General features: G+C 39.6%; 1 protein-coding gene and 1 long non-coding RNA gene across 3 annotated transcripts in view; one reads left to right on the top strand and one right to left on the bottom strand.

Annotated features, from left to right (window-relative positions):
- The window catches only part of LOC127640691 (uncharacterized), a 31,778-nt gene extending 25,000 nt beyond the window's left edge, over window positions 1–6,778 (top strand). The window contains exon 4 of the long non-coding RNA XR_007970109.1: window positions 3,509–6,778. This is a non-coding gene — a long non-coding RNA (uncharacterized LOC127640691). The remainder of the gene's footprint in view (window positions 1–3,508) is intronic.
- spire2 (spire-type actin nucleation factor 2) overlaps window positions 1–20,301 on the bottom strand; it is an 84,257-nt gene that overhangs the window by 21,724 nt on the left and 42,232 nt on the right. For both annotated transcript variants that reach the window (XM_052123383.1, XM_052123385.1), the window contains 4 exons: window positions 14,489–14,854; window positions 14,066–14,146; window positions 12,656–12,820; window positions 12,345–12,431 (listed from right to left, as the gene is read on the bottom strand). In XM_052123383.1, the coding sequence (XP_051979343.1) occupies window positions 12,345–12,431; window positions 12,656–12,820; window positions 14,066–14,146; window positions 14,489–14,854 (699 nt within the window). The remainder of the gene's footprint in view (window positions 1–12,344; window positions 12,432–12,655; window positions 12,821–14,065; window positions 14,147–14,488; window positions 14,855–20,301) is intronic.

The raw sequence follows: 20,301 nt of genomic DNA, 5'->3' as shown, positions 1-20,301 counted from the left end.
CCGGCGAACACAGCCCGTCTTTGTCCCCAAATCGCCTTCATCGCCCGCGGTGCCTGCCCCAATCCCGTGGGAAAGAGGCTAGGCGCGGGGGGGCTGAAGTGGCTTTATCTCATGACAAAATAATGCCACAACCGCAATGCTGTTATGGCTGTGTTCTCGCACTGAGAACATAGACCATTGATAAAAACGCTGCCTGCGTGGAATCGCAACCCAGGTACACCAGGCAGCTTTTATGACCGTCGGAGGTGGGGAGAAATCAACCACATCCAGCAACTACACAGAGGCGTCCTGAAAAGGACATTCAACACCGCTGTGTATTGCTCTTTTAGAGAAAATCACTCTTTTAAACAACTCTCTTAGAGTTTGGGTTTCTGCACTGTCGAAGCGCCCAGGGGCAATTGCACTACCGTGCAAGAAGGAGAAATCGCCACTGTACTGCGCCATCAATCCAACAGCATGCAGAGCGTCAGAGGAATACTGGAACTGGTGTGATCTCACGCGAACAGCATGCACAACCATCGGCTCCTAAGAAAATTTCTGAATGAAATCTAGTATTTGCCTCGCCTTTATACCCGTATGTACGGGGCGGGGTATGCAAATACTGACTGCCTACTTCTCATTGGCCTTTTTTCATAGATCAGAGGTATATTCGGTGCTCAAGAGAGACCCCTAGTGTCACTTCTCCGACACAACGTGGAGAGAGCGACAGAGGGGGAACTGACGACACCTAAAAAAATTTAAATAATTTTTAATTCAGTGGAATTCAGAGAAACACAAGTGGGATGCAATCATCTCATGGTCTATTAAGGTTAGTGGTCAATGGTTTGTTTCTTAAATAGTGGTTTATTCTTAAACTACATCATTTGATGTTACCGAGTAGTTCTGAATTCCATAACAGTTTATTTAAATGTTACCATGAAAATTGTGTTAAATAAACAAATTCATTAAAACTTTAAAAATGAAGAAAATTAATTTTTAATTTTAACATCTGATTTTGAAAATTAAATGCTTTTATACAGAACACCACATCATAATTCAAAATTGTAGTTATTTTTTGTCAAATAAAGTGCTGCACATCACAGCATCACAGATGTGAGATATTGCTTGAATATAAAACACTTAATATAGATTTATTAGCAGTAGTAGTAGTAGTTTTACAATGAATATTACATAACTATACAGTAAAGTACAAACATTTTCCATTTAAATTTAGCTTTTATTTTGGCAAAGCTTTTATTTTTGGAGTGAAGCCCTTTCCGTTTCTGTGTGTTTTGACAGTAACTTCTCACTTCCAAAAAAGCATGTTGCTATGTGACACAATGTGATTATTAAACTGAAAAGGCTGCTATTTAATTAATAAATATGTAGTCTGTATGTGCCTCACGCTACAAAGTGAATTAGCGCTCTCATCTGCTACAAACAGAGCGTGCAATGCTCATGACCATGCTTTCTGTGTATGAGTCAAGGATCTCTGAAAGTATGAGCAGGTGTGTCAGCACAGCAACAGCTCCACACTTTCATAAGTGCTCAAATTTGAAAGAAACAGCACATGCAAAATACATATTTATCATTTTAAATTGCAGCCTTTGCTGTTAAATAACCACACTAACATAACAATAACATGATTGAATTACATTTGTACTTCAGATTATACTGGTTTTTGGTATTGGACCATTTTTACGAGCACGAGTACAAGAAGATGAGCGTGGTATCGGACCAATTCTGATAATGCTATCGCAACATCCCTAAATAAGAAAAATACATACTCTGTGATGCTGGGGGCAAAAGTCCAGTCATAAAAATTACAAGGGTGTTGCAGTGCCATGATTAATCTTGTGATGAATATTTATAGCAATAACAATATTTCAATATTTCATATCATACAATTAAATGTTTGATATAATATAAATGTATTACAGAAGTAGAAGTAAATGTAGTAAATAATTAAAATAGTCTTAAATCATTTTAAAACATGACAATAAAACAATTCTACCTCCACTCTTCTGTGTGTTAATACATTCTAATTTTAAAATTATTTTTTTAGTTCACTAGAACCAGCCTTAACACCTAAAAAATAAAGCCTACCTAAAGTAAAGTATACTCTGTAGGATTTTGACATCCATTAAGATTTTAAGAAAAAAATAAAAAATAAAACACAAAACTCAATATTTGTGTTAAGCAACTTTGATGCATTGCATAATTTAAACGTTTTGTTAAAAAATTCAGCAGGCTTACGCATCATGTAAATCTTGCATTTCTAGAATCCAAGCAAACGGAGTGCTATATCTGTGGCCTATGAAATGAAAATGCGAAGACAGAAACTAATAATAAAAGTGACATTGTTAATATAGTTTACATTTGCCTTTTTGAAAATGTTTACTTATATTTATAGTTTTAACAGTAGTATTTGTAACAAGACTATAATAAACACATGGAAGCATGGATCTTATTCATTGCCATGGTTAGATGTAACATGGTTTCTATAAAACAAACTATGGCATTTTTGTAGTTTGTAGACATACTCTAAATACATATAAAAACAATAAATACAAAATATAAATATTTATAAGTTGTAACAAAAATGCCTATGACAAATTTAAAAGAGCTGAAGTAGTGATATATATGATCATATTTATTATCAATCTATTTCTGCCTAAAATACAGTTAAGTGTTACAATAGTAAATTCAAGGTGGTGATGTAGAATTCAAATGGTTTTACGCTTCTCGCTGATTCTCACAAAGCTGAAAGTTTAAGAGCTTTGTGCTCATGCTGCTCTGTCCACTGAGCCGTATCCATCTACAGAGTCTTACAGGTGCATTAGTCGAGGTTGTGCCTTCTGTTTATTTGATGCTGCTAAACCAGATACTTCAGGTGTGTCACTAGACTTTAAATGAGATGAAATGTGGTACCAAACTGTATAATTGAAAACCAACTGATATAATCCAAGTCTAGATAAAGTTTTCATGCAAAGAGGAACTTGACGATATATTTGATTATTATGACTGATAAATGCCCCCCATTTGTAACCTAATGCCCCCCCCCTCTTTACTAATTTGGTCTCAGCGCCCCATGGCATCCATTGAACGCCCCGTTGAGAACCCTGGGCTAACATATAATAAGAAAGATGGATTTTGTCAAATAGGCCTATAATAAGACAGCCTGGTCACAAATACAGAAAATTACAGATGTTGAGAATAATCCGAGTGTGGGAGGTATTCATTGTGGAAATAAAATGACGTCCCATAAATACTTATTTGTATACTGAGTGGTGTGAATCTTAACTAAAGATGTTTACAGACATTTAAAGTACATTTACTCAAAGTAAAATAGTAATTAAAATAACGTAAATAAATGCATGATAAATGTAAAGAAATAAATGTGTTAAGAAAATGCAATCATTTATTTATTTTCGTTTTGTAAGCTCTATATTTGTTTAACTCAGAGAATAATGCTTTCATATTGCTGACGTGTTACACTTTTCTCTGTGACTGGTGCTACATTCCTCAGAGGCTGAAGATCATCGCTGTAATCCCGTCCACCAGAGGGAGCCCTCACCTGAATTCTGAACAATGTCACTTCCTGTTTCCTGCCACGTCACTTCCTGTTTGTCATGTATATAAGCAGTGCTTTCACACACCCATATTGTGAAGTATTGCCAGTTCATCTGCTTTACCAAGCGTTTTCCATTGCCCAATGTTTATGTCTCATGTTATGAACTTTTTGCCTGTTTATCTGGATTATGTTTTTTGGATCATTGTTTTGCTTTGTCGCCTGTTTGGACTGCCTGCCTGTTATTTCGACTTCGTCTCTCTTCTCAGTACTTTGGATTGTTTGACTGTTTATTGTCGTTGACAATAAAGAACCTCTGCAACATGGATTCTAACCAGCCTCCAGTAATGGGTTTGTTACAGAATATTTCACCTAACCAGAATCCAGCGGAGGTTACACAGCTCAGACCCATGATCGCTTATCAAAATGATGTACTACAGGGATTTCAAGAACAACTTGTGAATCTCCGAGCCGCTAACGAACATTTGACATGATATATCGCCCTAACACGGTAAGACTGGCACTGCCAGAAAAGTTTGATGGATCAGCTGACAAATGCAAGGGATTTCTGAGGAAATGTTCAGTTTATTTCACTCACCAACCTGACTCCTTTAATCAGGATACAGCTAAATGTGCTTTAATGATGACTTTGCTTACTGGAAAAGCATTGGAGTGGGCTTCAGCTGTTTGGGATAGTGATGAACAAATTTGCAGTTCTTTCACATATTTCTCACAACAAATAAAGGATGTTTTTGAATACCCTGCAGGGGGAAGAGACATTTCTGTGCAGTTATTGCATCTACACTAGGGGAAATTATGTGCAGCCAATTATGCAGTGCAATTTCATAGTGGTTGGAAAGATATTGCTCTGAAATCCTACAATATCTTGCTCTGAGAAGGTTTAAACCCCACACTGCAAGCTGAGCTAGCATGCAAGGATGTTTCATTGACTTTGACTGAGTACATTACCTTGGCAGTAAAAATCGATAATCTCATGCGCAATCAGCCACGATCCAGTGCACCCAAGCATTTCTCTACTACTGCCTCATCTCACCGAGGACGAACGCCAGCGCGGGCGAAATGAGGGGTTATGTTTCTACTGTGGTCAGCCAGGACATCGTTGTAACACATGCCCACATAGATCCGGTGCATCAGTTGGAACTTTTTGCCTGTTTATCTGGATTATGTCTTTTGGATCATTGTTTTGCTTTGTCGCCTGTTTGGACTGCCTGCCTGTTATTTCGACTTCGTCTCTCTGCTCAGTACTTTGGATTGTTTGACTGTTTATTGACTGTTCTACAAGGGTGAGCATCACACCCGATTCTGTTTCTAGTCAGAATTTTACTATTCCTGTAACCATTTTTGTTGAAAACAACCAATCATGTGTTACAGCGCTAGTGGATTCAGTAGCTGCACTGAACATCATTCAACATCGACTAGTTACCAATTTCAATATTCCCACGATACCATGTATTCCTCCCATCCAAATCACTGCAGTAGATAATGCACCCATAGGCACAGATAACCCATAAAACTATCCCTATTAGGACTTTTCCACGTCGAGACCATAACCCTCTATGTCATCACCTCTCCTCACCACCCCATTATACTAGGATACCCATGGCTATCACTCCATGATCCATTGATCTCCTGGAGAAAAGGGGAATTGCTGCATTGGTCACCATTCTGTGAAGAGCATTGTCTGACCACTAAGTTAATAGTACCATGCCTGGCCACGAGAGTGGAGAGCCCCCAGTCTAACGTCCACCCTCACATCCCCAAGGAATATTCTGAATTCATAGAGGTATTTAGCAAAGACCAATTGCCACCCCACAGACCTTGGGACTATGCCATAGACTTGCTACCCAGTTCATCTCCCCTAGAGGCAAGGCTTATCCTCCATCACTCCCTGAAACACAGGCAATGGAGGATTACATAGAGGAGGCATTAGCATCATGCTTCATCCGTCCCTCTAAGTAACCAGCCGCAAGAAAGATGGTGGTGTAGAGTATGAACGGAAAATCATGAACTCATTAATTCTGAATGCAATGCACACATTTTTACTAAGGGTCCTAAAAACCCACACTCTGATCCTCCCCATCTAAATCACCGGGTAGTGCCAGCGAGTCTGGGAGTTAGAATGCTTTCTTGACGTTTTTACAACCCAAAGAGCCTCTCCAGAGATCCTCTGATATCGCCATCCACATCCCCCTCCTTAGATGAGAAAGGAATGTGAGAGGTTGAAAGACACAGATGCGTTCTACCATTTAAAACCCAGAAATGGCTTAATTTTAAGGAAATATGTTTTATTCCCGTATGCTTGGGTATTTCTGCTGTTATATCAAACTAGTTAAGATTGTTTAGTTGTGTAGTTAAACTCTGAGGGCTTATATAAAGAGTCTAAGAGTATATATTCACTTTTAAGTGTACCAAATACAAGTTTCTTGGTATCAAATTAAACCTTACGACTCGCCCTAGCTGAATATATATATAAGGTTACATTAAAATGTATTCTGCTATGTTTTACCATCTGTTGAGTGATTGAAACCACATCCGGACCCTGTTGTAAATTAGGCAAATGACGAGCTTGACAAGACAAAGGGAACCATCTCACGCCAAAACTGAGGTGCCTCATTGGGTCATTCTTCCCAAAGGAGGTGTGACCTCCCTACCTTAAAAGTCAGGATCTGGTGTTGAATCGCTCTCTTGTCTCTCTTATCCGGTTGCTCTCTTGCTTTCTTACTCCCATACTCTTCTGAACCTCTTCAAGTGTTCTTCAACTTCTCTTCAAGCTCTCTCGTTTTTCTTTCTTTGTCTTTTATTTTATTTGGCGTTTATCTCAGTCTTTTCCTTGTCTTCAGACAAAACTCAGCTCCCTCAGTCAACAACTACTCTTTAAGACGTTTTGAACTTCCCGCGAGCGATCCACTCTCAGGAAGCACCAAGAGAAGGCCTCCATCTCACAGACGCAAGGAGGACACAATAAACACGCAGTCTTGTTCAGCGACACAAAGGTCCATTGTGCAAGTATTATTTCATCTAAATTCAAATGCGTTAAAGTGTGTAATTCCCGTGCTGGCTCTTAAGGTTTAACTTTTGTAACAAGTTTGCTATCCCTGTAATCTCTTTATTTTCCTTCCTGTTTTACTTTGTTTGTTCTATGTTAAATGTTTGTTGTTAAATGTGTTCTACGTTTGTTAAGTTTGTGATATATCCTAGTTCCTTGTATTAAACCCACTTATACGCTTGATTGTCTCTGTTTGTTGGTCATAGAGCAAAGCCTCTTTAATGTGCGATCTAAAGCTACGAGCTGATATTAAAGTAAGTTAACGTGCTTTGATTAAGTAGGCTTATATTAAGAATAAACCTTCTGGAGAATTGATCAAGAGTATCGAGCAAAGTGGTTCGGTGGACGAACTGATTGGTTGCGGTACGGGTTAATTCCATTAAGGTGTTCTGAAAATTAATACAGCCTGTCTGCATATGATGTATATTCCTAATTAATTATAATTCGTTGTGTTTAATTATCTATATATATCTGAAGCAGACTTTTGGGCTATATAACCCCTGTTTTGGGGCAATTTAGAATGTATTGTTATCTAGTTCAAACAGTATGATTAATCATTGATTACAATCATTAATATTAATTGTACATTCCCCAAACCTGAACCAAGAAATCCTACAGTGGACTCCGACCATGTATAGAGTACAGATCTCTGAATGCTATCACAGTCAAATACCGCTATCCCCTGCCATTAGTCCCATCTGCCCTTGAACAACTAAGAGAAGCCAAGATCTTTACTAAGTTGGATCTCAGAAGTGCCTAGAACTTGGTCCGCATCAAGGAAGGGGATGAGTGGAAGACTGCATTTATTACCACTAGGGGGCACTATGAGTACTTAGTCATGCCTTATGGCCTTGCCAATGCACCTTCCGTTTTCCAGTAATTTGCCAATGACATTTTCAGAGATCTTCTCAACAGCTGTGTAATTGTTTACTCTAAGACCAGGGAGGAACATATACAACAAGTCAAGACAGTGCTCAATCATCTACTCCATCATCAGCTCTAGGTGAAAGCAGAAAAATGACAGTTTTACACCACGACAACAACCTTCTTAGGATATAACTTCATCCCCAAGGGAGTAGAAATGGATGAGTTCAAAATCAAGGCAGTCACTGGGTGGCCAGCCCCCACAACCGTCAAGGAACTACAACGATTTCTTGGGTTTGCGAACTTTTACAGGCGGTTCATAAGGAACTACAGCATTGTTGCAGCCCCTCTCACTGCATTACTCAGAGGAAAACCGAGGAAGTTGAGTTACCTTTTTGCCTGTTTATCTGGATTACATCTTTTGGATCATTGTTTTGCTTTGTCGCCTGTTTGGACTGCTTGCCTGTTATTGAATTACTGCCTGTTATTTTGACTTAATCTCTCTGCTCAGTAATTGTTTGACTGTTTATTGTCGTTGACAATAAAGAACCTCTGCAACACGGATTCTAACCAGCCTCCAGTAATGGGTTCGTTACAATAGCAAAGACTATTAATCGACTGTCTGTGAAGATGTCACACTGAACGTTTTTGCCCTTACTAAGATGACAGAAATCCTTTAGGATTCCCCAAATCTGTCTCAGACAGCAGAATCGTGGCCACAATCGTACAGTGTGCACCCGCCTTAAGTTTACAGCCTTTCTGTGGTAGCAACAAACCTCAAGGGAGCGATGGAGTTACCTTCAAATGTCCAGGCCACACCGAATGTAAAATTATTCAGGTAAGTTGCCATAAATGCATAGATTTTTACATTCATAGTTTTGAATATATCTGTTAAATGTGAAATGTGTTAAATTAAAAGAAAATGAATTGACTTAAAGTAGCTCAGCTATATTCTTTTTAAACTGTTACCATTAGAGTAGTTGACTTGAAAGAGAAAAGGGTTGTGTCTAGAAGGTTACCATCTCAAGTCAAGGTTCTGATGCTTTCGCTGCTTTCAATTAAATGCGAAGTGGTGAAACTCATGAAAATTAATTATGCAAAGTAAAAGATTATTTTAAATGGTCTGTTTTGATAAATTATAATGACAAATTGAAGTGCTCAAATAAATATTACACATAACTAATTTGATAACTTCAGTCCTAAATCTACTACTGTCTGAAATACATCAATTGGCTCTGTTGTTGTGAGCCTGACTGGTTGGTCTAATGGTAAAATTGTCATCTATAATGTATTACGGGTTCTAACTTTTTATAATAATAATTATAATAAACTAAGATTGCATCCGCACATCTGTGGATGTATATCATAAGTGGGAACATGCGTTTGCATATTTCTTTGCTATTTGATTGGAAAGGAGTGAGCAGAGCACGCTTCTGTGTTTACGAGAGAACATCACTGATCAACAGCCAACGAGCACTCATCCTACCATTGAAAATAACATATTATAGCAATGGATCGCCATTTATTTTAACACACACAAGTGAAATGGAACTCCAGCTCAAGAACTGACAATGTTGCTAAACCCAGAGTAAAGTAAGTATCACTGGCTGCAGTTTGCATAATGGTGTGGGGCAACACATGGGGCGGGGCTACTCGTGTCACTCTGCCCATAACTTACACTCATTGGCTCATCTTATATAGGTCTACATGATGGGAAATGCATTATAAAATAGTTCATCCTGATAATTTTGATTATAGTGCTGTGGCTCGTAAGTGATATGAAATTGTGTTGTACCACTCAGTTCTTTTCAAACAAATGTAGTAGGAGTCAGACTGAACATGCAGCATAGCATGTTGTTGATTTAGTCTTGTTGAAAACATGAGCGGAGGGCATAATTACTAATCTTACTATGGTGAGGGGCCTGGGTAGCTCAGCAAGTAAAGACGCTCCACACCTGGAGTTGCAAGTTCGAATCCAAGGTGTGCTGAGTGAATCCAGTCAGGCTTCCTAAGCAACCAACTGGCCTGGTTGCTAGGGTGAGTAGAGTCATGTTGGGTTAACCTCCTCACGGTTGCCATAATATGGTTCTCGCTCGCGGTGGGGCGTGTGGTGAGTTGTGCATGGATGCAGTGGATAATAGCATGGGCCTCCACACGTGCTACATCTCCGCGGAGCTAACACTCTCAGCAAGCCACGTGATAAGATGTGCAGATTGGCGGTCTCAGTTGCGGAGACAACTGAGATTTGTCCTCCGCCACCCGGATTGATGCAAGTCACTACACCACCATTAGGACTTAGGTTGGGAATTTTTTCCAAATCGGGGAGAAAAGTAAAAAAAAAAAATTTTTTAATAAATGGTGATCTTCTATGGTGAAGATTCATCTCTAATATTAATGCGGTCGTAGTCACTGTTAAAATTATTTAGCAAGATAATTTTGATTTTAGAGCTATATCTCATAAATGATATGTGTTGTACCTCACATGTCATTTCAAACAAATTTAGCAGGACTGAGTCACCTGGAATGATGAACAAAAGTGTTGATGTGTCTGCTGTTATTCAAATCTGTAATTCAAAAAGTTGCAATTTCACAAAGCCATCATAATAACGAATGGTTAGACAAATTAATTAAATTAACAATAAAAATATGTTAAGAGTTCAAATGAAAAAAGTGTATTAGAATTGTTGTAATATAAACACGCACACAATTAGTATTGCGTTGTTATTAGTTCTGATGCTAATGCACCTGACATATGGGTTATGAAAACCAACAGCATCATCTTCAGTAAACGAACTGTAAATTACACTCTAATTCTCAAAAAGGTTTTTAAGACGTATATGAATCTTAATATAAATGTGTTTTTGGGGGACAGAATACAAATAACACATGCTTCATACATGCTTCTCAGTTGGCATTTCTTTAAGAACATTTTCATGTCAGTTTCAGCCTTTAAATCCAGATTTGTTCTTCACTTTTAACATAGGATAAAATCCATGGAATTTAGGATTGAATATCACATACAGTTAAGCACTATAATCAAATTGTTTGGCTCAGCTATTACATTTCTCTCAAACAATGATAACACCAGCAATGACAACTTCTCATCTTATGTATGTCTATTAAAGATGAACGAGCCAATGAGAGTAGGTTGTGGGCAGAGCGACATGTGTAGCTCCGCCCCATATTCAGCACCGCCTCATGCTGCAGCCTGGTCCTTCTGGAAAAAAGTGGACAGTTGACACTTATTTCATCTATAGCACCCCTTGTGGAATGCGACATTGTTAAGAATTGCAGTCTGACACATTTCGGTAAGGCAACAGTGAGCTTGTGTGGCAAGAAACGCTTTTGTTCATGACTGTTTTTTGGATTCATTCTCCAACACCAGTTCATTTTTGGGGTATAGTTAACCTGGTCCCATAGAATCACATTACTATACATTTTAGCTAAATCATTTTTATGTGGTTCGTTGAACGTATCGCGGCACTTTCCTAGTGAAAGGAACATTATAGCCTCTACAACAACGACTTATACTCCCTTTCACACAAATCACAAGTAAAAAGGAAGATTTGCAGTGCATGAACACTTAATTTTCATCATGTTTCTCACACAGTGCTTATGACTAGGGCTGTCGATTTAACGCGTTAATTCAGTGCAATTAATTTGACAAAAAATAACGCGTTAAAAAATTATCGCAAGTAAAAAGGAAGATTTGCAGTGCATGAACACTTAATTTTCATCCTGTTTCTCACACAGTGCCTATGACTAGGGCTGTCGATTTAAAAAATTAACGCAATTAATCGCACCATAATAAGGCAGATTCCTGAGAAATGCAAGCTTATAGTACCACCTGTTTACTCCAGAGGGCAGTAAGTGAAATTTCAGCTGTATGAGCAACGCGCAGTTTATACAGTGAAGAAAACACTTCAGTAGGAAGAACAACACTCGAAGGAGCGCAAATGCGAACTAAGGGATCTCAAGATGTGTTTAAAGATTGAGAATTAAATTATATTTAACTTGAAACAATGAACTAAAAATGTAATGTTTATGATGCGACGCACCCGAGACACTACACAAGCATGTCTGACACAGGTGTAGATTGATGGCCTCTTAAACAATCCCTCTTAATAAATCTCCAACTGTGAACTGTATGCCAATGATTGACTTATGATCAATAATATGGTAGTAAACAATACATTGTATTCTAAAGCCGCTTTTTGTATTGTCTTATCAATGATTAACTCTTCTGCTACAAGAATGTAATGCATTTTAATTATCTGAATATTTATATAATTTTTTAATATTTAAAGATAACTATGTATAATTATATATTGATATAAATACAGTATGTATAATCTTTATATATATAATTATTGTTATACGAGGGGCTTTCTCAGCAAATATTTGTATATGCGATTAATTAATCGAGACGCCATGTAATTAATTCGATAAAAAATTGTAACCGATTGACAGCCCTACTTATGACATCTTAACACTTTTACTATAGTGCATGACTTATAAGGTGATACATTTTAAAATATGCATTACATGAACAAATTATTCCGTAGATCAACTGACAGAATGTTTCAATTGCGATGCAAAGGACAGAGGTACAAGTTCTGAGGTGGACGCAAGTCGACATGTGAGCCAAAAGTGTCATACATTTAATGGCGTAAGTCAAAAATCTGTCTCCATGACAACTAGTGGTTGTTTCAATTACAAATGGTTTGGTGGGGAAAATATTTGTATTTATATTTTACACAAGATTTTGTCTAAACGTTTAGCAATTTTTTGTTTTATCACACTGGATCTGGTTTGGACAAGGTGTTACTACACACTAGTTATATGACATAACTAGCAACTAACTGGTTTTAGAGGAGGTCTTGATCTGATGAAGTCCAAGATCAGCTCATGAGCGTTTCGTTTTACACATGTGGGAATATTTCCATCCACCTGCAGAAGACAGAGAGCCACAGATTTGTGATATTACTGTTACTATCAAATGTAAAAGCACCGGTTAATCACTGTCAAGCTGCATCAGCTAAAACTCACTCATCTCACACATACAGTCCAATTTGAGTTAGGATCAGATTAAGTCAGGGATAAACCTTTCAAAATGTGCTTACTATAGCAACCTCAGTGGCCCTCAGCTTAAGTAACTGTAGTAATGGACTCACCACAACTTTGCGCAGTTTATATTTGCATGAGCGAATGTCCTGCATGAGCATCTCAAATGGTGTTAGGCTGAACTCTGAAGGCAGAGGGTCAAACGGATGTTCTTCAACCTTCTTCAACTTCACACCCTGCCTCAGCTCCTTCATTAGCTGCACCCACAGCCGAGCCTGAGACACACACACACGCAATCTCCATCATTACAGGAACCTTAACTCATACTGTATGTAGATCAGTTTGTCTAGTGCATAGTCATAGAGTAACAACAAAACAAAATACTATATGTTGGCAAAGCTACTCTGAGACTGTATCTCTATAAGCTACTTATTACTTAAAGCAGTTCAACTTTTAGTTTTACCAATGCCATTGTAGAAATTATCTATTCACTGTCAGTCATTATTAATTTAATCCATGAGTGAAAGTGTCCAATAACAGGGCAGTTACTGAGATTAAGCAGGTAGTTTTCGGGTGGTCATATGATCCTAACATGGCAGCCCCCAAGAAAAAAAGAGCTTTTATAAGGTTACTGGTGAGACTGGAGTCTTCATCTCATGTGAGAGCTCATGATTTTTTACATATGTTTCAAAATAACTATAAATTTTGTTTTGTTGTTACTCTATGACTATGCACTAGACAAACAATTTTCGCTGTTGTGCACGTCTCTGTGTTTATATCAGTGTCTATAAAAAGTAAACACGCTAAACATGCGTTTTCCCCGCATACGTTGACGGGGGGGAATTACGATGACAAATGCCACATCTAGGCCCCCCCGGTGGTTATTTAAAACGCATGTGACTACATTGCATTTTTAAGTGTAAAACATTCATCCTGATGCATCCTGAATAGCAATGAATCACAGCCTGTAAATCAACTGCTCTGCTAAAACAAGCATTTTAAACTTTGCCAGTTACGTGCTGCTTTAAGGAAATAACCGTCTGATTTGAACATTTGAAAAAAGCGAATACATATACAAGCAAAAGGACTTCATGATCTTCTCCAGTGTGTCTGATATCAACATGCAAAGATAGAGATTAGAAGCACAGCCACTGAAGCTCAGCTAACTAACTAAAACAATGGAGAATTCTCCAAGTAATGATGAGTTTATGCTTGGATTAAATTTCAACTGCATCTGGGAGAAACAGGGTGCCGGATTTGATTACGCTTTGTCTTTTCTGACTTTTATGTGGTTTGTTATCATTAAGTAACACAGTGACAAAGTAATTGATGTATGCCGTCATGAAAATAGAGACCCTCACCTCAAATCCTGAAAACACAAGATGTCACATGCAATGTGTCTAGCCTGACCAATTGTGATCAGAACACCTGAGATGCATCTTAATACCTGGTGTAAATACTAGTAGTGTTGCTATTTTTAGTTAGTTGCTCTCCAACACTAATATACACACATGTTTTACCCAGTCAGTGTGTTGAAGAGCATCAAGTTCAATGGTTGAATGTTCATCATGTGGTTCCTCTGTCCTGATCTTCTTCAACATCTACAGGAACATATCAGACAACATCACTGAGACAAACTGTCATACACACACCAACACACATAAAAGCTTTATCAACAGTCTTGAAGAAAGACTATAACTTGATTTATTAGAGCATAAGTGCAGCAGGGTTATATGGTTTTAAAGTCAACAAGAAATGGCGTTTCACTCATTTTATTTATGTAATGTGGCATACATTCACATGAAATAGGATTTTCAACAAGAAAAAATGGGCAGGACTTTATCAATGGGGATTTGATCAGTTTGTAAAGTGTGGTCTCCATATAACGAGTGTTTGGAGGGGAAGTGATGAAAACTAAGAAGGTTTGATGACATCATCCTTACCTCTTTGGCATCTCGTATTCTGCTGAGGAAAGTCTGTAGCTCGAGAGTCTCCAGGAAGAGTGCTCGACACACGGCCTGATAGTGCTCCAGTGCCAGATCTGGATTGGCCAGTCTGTGGGCACACAGCGCCATCACCTGATGAAGAGAGTGCATGCCATGCACTTCCTCCTCTTCCTCCTCATCCTGGCCGCTGTAGCCTTCATCTTTAGCTGCATGACTAGTACAGTGTTTGCTCTTGCTGCTGTCCTGACCACCCACCATAAACTCAATGAGCTGCTCAAGCTGTGGACTCAGATCCCGCTCCTCACTCTCATCTAGACCCCAGTCCAGAGCGCGGTAGATAGCCACACCCATAGACTGAACCAACTAAACTCACGTACAAGAAAAAGATGATGTTAGTGGATGGAAAGTGCAGTAATAACTCAACTACAGTGGTATTTGGACACTTTAGCCATACAAATATGTCTGTAAATCATTGCATATTATAACAAAATATCAGCTTCTTAATTTTAAAAAAGTATAAGAAGCTGAAAAAATTAAACAAAAAAGGTGGTTGGATTAAAAATGGTAAAACAACAGTGTTTGAAATGAAGACAAACAGTATTTGGGCACATAATGGTTGTCAAACATTAGCGGAACATGTCCCTAATTAAAGAAATATTTGAAAAATGTTAAGAAGCCTCAGTCATCAGTCACCTTCTTCGCATGGGAAACAGATTGAAAGTGTAAATTATCGGGGTTCAAGCAGTTTGGAAAATTGGAGAAAATTACCAAACTATCCAAACGTGAATGAACAGATCTGTCAGGGGCAAAGTAATTTCAAGTTCTCTAGTTACTTTGTAGGCAAAGTCATGACATTTAAATATGACATTCAAACAATGTCAAGTTTAAAATGTAATTTGAAAAAATATGTTCCCTTTCAAGTTGCTTATTTGTCATTACATCAATGAGATAACAGTAGCGGTCGCTCCTGAGACCCCCGATCTCTCTGAATGGTTTTCCATCACGCCAATTTCATTGCCAGATATCTTTTGAAGTCCTGCCCTCCATGATAAAGGTGGATTGGAAGACAGCGGCTGTCTGAGGGAGTTAGCGGGCCGGCGTCAAGCTGCTCCCCAGCGTAAAGTGCCATTCTTCCCAGAGGTGTATGTTGAGCTCGCCAAGCATGGCATGCGCCCTACTTGGCTTGCAGGTTTCAGGAGTGACCATCTTTACCATGCTGGACCACAGGTGCAAGTTTATTTTGTAGAGTAACACACCTTCAGGACAGTTTTATGGATGAATATACACGCTCTTACACACTTTTTGTGTTTATTCCACCTATGAGTTTCTTTATAGATTATCTTTTGCTGTGTAATTTTGATGGAAACACCAGACTTGAGCAATCCGACGGCAAGGCTGTCACGGGGGGTTCTCGTAGGCATGCAGACTGTTTGAGTTTGGAGCGATGGATGCCATTTGACACGGTCTTGCATGGGGTAAATGCGCACATTTGTCTTTTTTCTGTTTGTTTGTTTGTTTTTTTTGTTCTAGGGGATGTTCGGGGTTTGATTGTTGCGCTAATTTTGGAATGTGGAATTTATAATCTTGTTTTTAACACACAATTTTTTTTTTCTTATATGTCAAAATGTAAAATGTTAATATGAGTGGATTATCTCTCTCTCCACGTGGAATGTGAATGGGTTGGGGCACCCCATAAATAGAAGGAAGGTTATTTATTTTCTTAAGAATACGAAATATAATATAGTGTATTCAAGAAACACATCTTTCTCGGCAGGAAGCTGAAAAATTTGGAAAGATATGGGGTGGGCATGTTTTCTATAGAGCTGACTCGAGTAAGAGCAGTCATTACACTGATAGTAAATATCTATAATTCAAATGTCTTAGAAAAAGAGAGTCTTTTTCTACTATTCCATCAGTGAAATCTGCTGATGGTGAAATATTTATTTCAGCCATTGATATTAATAATGCTTTTAAAGAATTCTATCTTGATCTCTATATTTCCACATCTTCTGATGAAGATATTATAAACTTTGTAGAACCATTAGAACTTACTAAACTGACGACTGAGCAAAACAATTCTCTTGATTTTGAGATAACCTTTAGGAGCTTGGTGAGGTAATTTAGGCCTTGCCTACAGGCAAGACTCTGGGGCCAGATGGCTTTGCCGCTGAGATTTTTAGATCTTATGCTACAGAACTGGCTCCACTTTTGCTAGAAGTTTATATGGAATAATTAAAGAATGGTAAGCAACCATGACACAAGCCCGGATCAGTCTGATTCTCAAAAAGGACAAAGATCCAAGTGAGTGTAAGAGTTACCGTCCAATTTCCCATATCCAGCTAGACATTAAAATATTTTAAGTAAAGTTATGACATCTCTTATACAGATCAGGTGGGGTTTATTCGGGGCCGTATCATTTTGTTAATGTCATGTGGGCAGTGGCAAACAATCAGATTCCGGTCGCTGCCATCTTTTTAAGATTTTGGAAATGTATGGGTTTGGGAATACTTTAATTGGGTAGATTAAGTTACTTTTATAGACACCCGGTAGCAGTGGTTCAAACGAATGGATTAATTACAGATTATGTCATTCTGGATAGGGGCACCTAGCAGTGTTGCCCTCTTTCCACCTTATTGATCTATCTTGCCCTGGAATCATTAGCAGCCGCAATAAGAAAGGATGATGATTTTCCAGGGGTAGTGGTGGGAGGTGTGGCGCATAAGCTTTTGCTTTACGCAGATTGTGTTTCATTATTCGTCTCTGACACTACTAGATCTTAACTATTACGCTTTTGGCCTCAGACATTAGGCACATTTGTCGCTTCCACCTGAGAGAACCCCTCCCTGGCTCTTTATTGAACAGGAGGGCATTGCCACTATTTTTCCATTGAAAAGTCTTTCTACCAAGGTGCCCGGAGAAGTAAGGAACCATGCCGTTATCTCGCACATGCATTTAATGTGGACAAAATTGTCCTGCATTTTCAATTCTGACATTTATCTGAACCTTGCCGCAAATATTTGTTTAAACCCTAAATTGTACATTAACAAGTCCCCTTTCTACTGGACAGAATAGATTGTGAATGGTGTTGCTACACTGGGTAACCTGTATGAAAATGGAGCGTTGAGATCCTTTGAAAAAATTATACAGTGGTTTGGGATTCCCAGATCTCAATTCTTCAGGTACTTACAGCTGCGCCATCACACCTTTGGGTGTAGTATGCAGCCCCCTAATGCGGCAGACACACTTGAGATAGTGTTTGCTGCTTTTAGAAAAGGTCATGAACCTTCAGCATACTATTTCTGGCTAATTCAGAGTCTAGGGAACAGGGTTTTAACATCTCTTAAGAAGGTATGTGTGGCAGGGCGAAGGGCGGGGGCCGGGTCATGATTCTACACACCCGGTCCCTTATCAGGCTAATCAAGCCTCCGAGAGGGATAAAGGCCGACTGCGGAGGATGGTGCGGGAGATAGAGATTGTTTACTGGCATGTCCGTTACGTGTGTGTTTGTCTCTTTTGTTTAAGTTTCTCATTAAACTATTATTTATGTTGTCAAGCCGGTTCTCGCCTCCTCCTTGCCCATCTAAATCCCTTTACAGTATGGGAGAGAGATTTTTATTTAGTACTGGAAGATGGGGAGTGAGGTAGAATTTAAAAAATTGTCAAGTATATGTCTAGGGACACAAGGGTCCACCTCATTTAATTTAAGATTCTGCATAATTTTATTGGACTCTGTGGCAGCGGGGGCGTGGTCAAGCGCCCGTCCAGGGGAGAAAGCGGTAAGGGCGCTTGCACCTGAGCTAAATTATGTCTAACACCTGTCTCTAATTTCAGTGAGCATGGGGAGAGCGTCTTAAAAGACGGCCTCAGGAGCTCGAGAGTGGGAGAGATCCATACGTCAGTCTAGTGTTGCCATGGTCCCAGAGTCGAGAGAACAGTTTATTAACCTGAGTTGTGTTTATAAGGAGTCTTTTGTATTACAGAAAGTTGTGAGCACTGCTGCGTGTCCATTAAAGAACCTTACCTGAGTGGAGCGACTTGTCTTCATATCCTCCTTGAACATTTTATAGACTCCTTCTAGATTACATAGGCTTGGCCTTAAAGACACACCTACTTGCTGGCGATGCCAGATGGAGGATGGGGACATAGCCCATATTTTTTGGTTCTGTACTAAAATTCAAGACTTTTGATCGAGGGTTCAGAAGTTTATCTGAGAGGTCTTGAGCACTCAAGATGCACTGAGTTGGGCAGAGTGGCAGCTTTTGAAGAGATCTCACAGAAGGCTGGGCAGTTTAGGTGCTTATGGTAAGAAGTAGGCCGCTAATTTGGCCTTCCTAGAATGTTGCCACAAAACAATTTTTATTAAATACATGTAAATTAATTAATATGTGGAAGGGCCTGGGTAGCTCAACGAGTATTGACACTGACTACCACCCCTGGAGTTGCGAGTTCGAATCCAGTGACTCCAGCCAGGTCTCCTAAGCTACCAAATTGGCTCGGTTGCTAGGAAGTGTAAAGTCACATAGGGTAACCTCCTTGTGGTCGCTATAATCTGGTTCTCGCTCTCGGTGGGGTGCGTGGTGAGTTGTGCATGGATGCCGCAGAGAATAGAGTGGGCCTCCACACATGCTACATCTCCGCGGTAATGCGCTCAACAAGCCACGTGATAAGATGCCCGGAATGACGTCTCAGACGTGGAGGCAACTGAGATTTGTCCTCCACCACCCAGATTGAGTCACTATGCCACCACGCGGACTTAGAGACCATTGGAAATTGGGCATTCCAAATTAGGGAGAAAAGGGGAGAAAATCAAAGACAACAAAATTTTTAATATGTGGAACCTTTTTTCTTTTTTGTTGGTTAATTTTCTATGTCATCGAGTATTTTCTTTGAACTGTCTGTTTATATGTGTGTCTGTTGTTATTAAAAGTTTGACAACTGTGATGTATGTTGGGTGACTGGTAGGGGTTGATCAAATTGATCAATCAAACACTCTCAGTAACAGACATGTCTCTGGTGTGTATCTCTCTCCTCTCTCTGTAGACTGGTCTGCTTTTACCCCCTCCCCCGTCTCTCTCACTGCAAACACAGAGGTCATTAGCCACATGGAAGGGTTTCCAGATGGAAACCCTTACAACTTCCTCTCTCCCTCAGGTGAATGCTCAACCACGCCCCCGCTTCCACATACCCCCACTGCCCGACTCAGTCCAGGAACCATCCGGCCTGTCCACTCCCCCCCTTTCTAGAGAGGTAGTCCGCATCGGCCATCTGCACCCCCAGCCTGTGGACCACCTCGAACTTAAATGGCTGGAGTGCCAGATATCAACGGGTGATCCGGGCATTGGCATCCTTCATGCGGTGGAGCCACTGGAGCAGGGCATGGTACGAACAGAGGAGGGTGAATGCCCATCCTAACAAATAGTAGAGGAGAATGAGAACTGCCCATTTGATGGCTAGGCACTCCTTCTCTATGGTGCTGTACTTAGTCGCTCTCATTGAGCGCTTCTGACTAATGTACAGCACCGGGCGCCCCTCCCCCTCCATCAACTGGGACAGCATGACACCTATTCCCCTGTCTGACGTGTCCATCTTCAAAAGAAAGGGAGAGAGAAGTCAGGAGAATGTAGAAGCAGCCCGCCACATAGTTTAGCTTTCACCTGTGTGAATGCTGGTTGACACAGCTCCATCCACTGTACCGGATCTGGTGCTCCCTTTTTAGTGAAGTTAGTCAACGGGCTGGTGACATCTGAATGATTAGGTACAAACCTATGATAATAGCCAGCCTGAGGAACTATCTCACCTCCTTTTTGGTA

Source organism: Xyrauchen texanus, chromosome 49 (genome assembly GCF_025860055.1).
Source record: "Xyrauchen texanus isolate HMW12.3.18 chromosome 49, RBS_HiC_50CHRs, whole genome shotgun sequence".
NCBI lineage: Eukaryota > Metazoa > Chordata > Actinopteri > Cypriniformes > Catostomidae > Xyrauchen > Xyrauchen texanus.
This window is presented reverse-complemented; position numbering and strand designations above follow the sequence as displayed.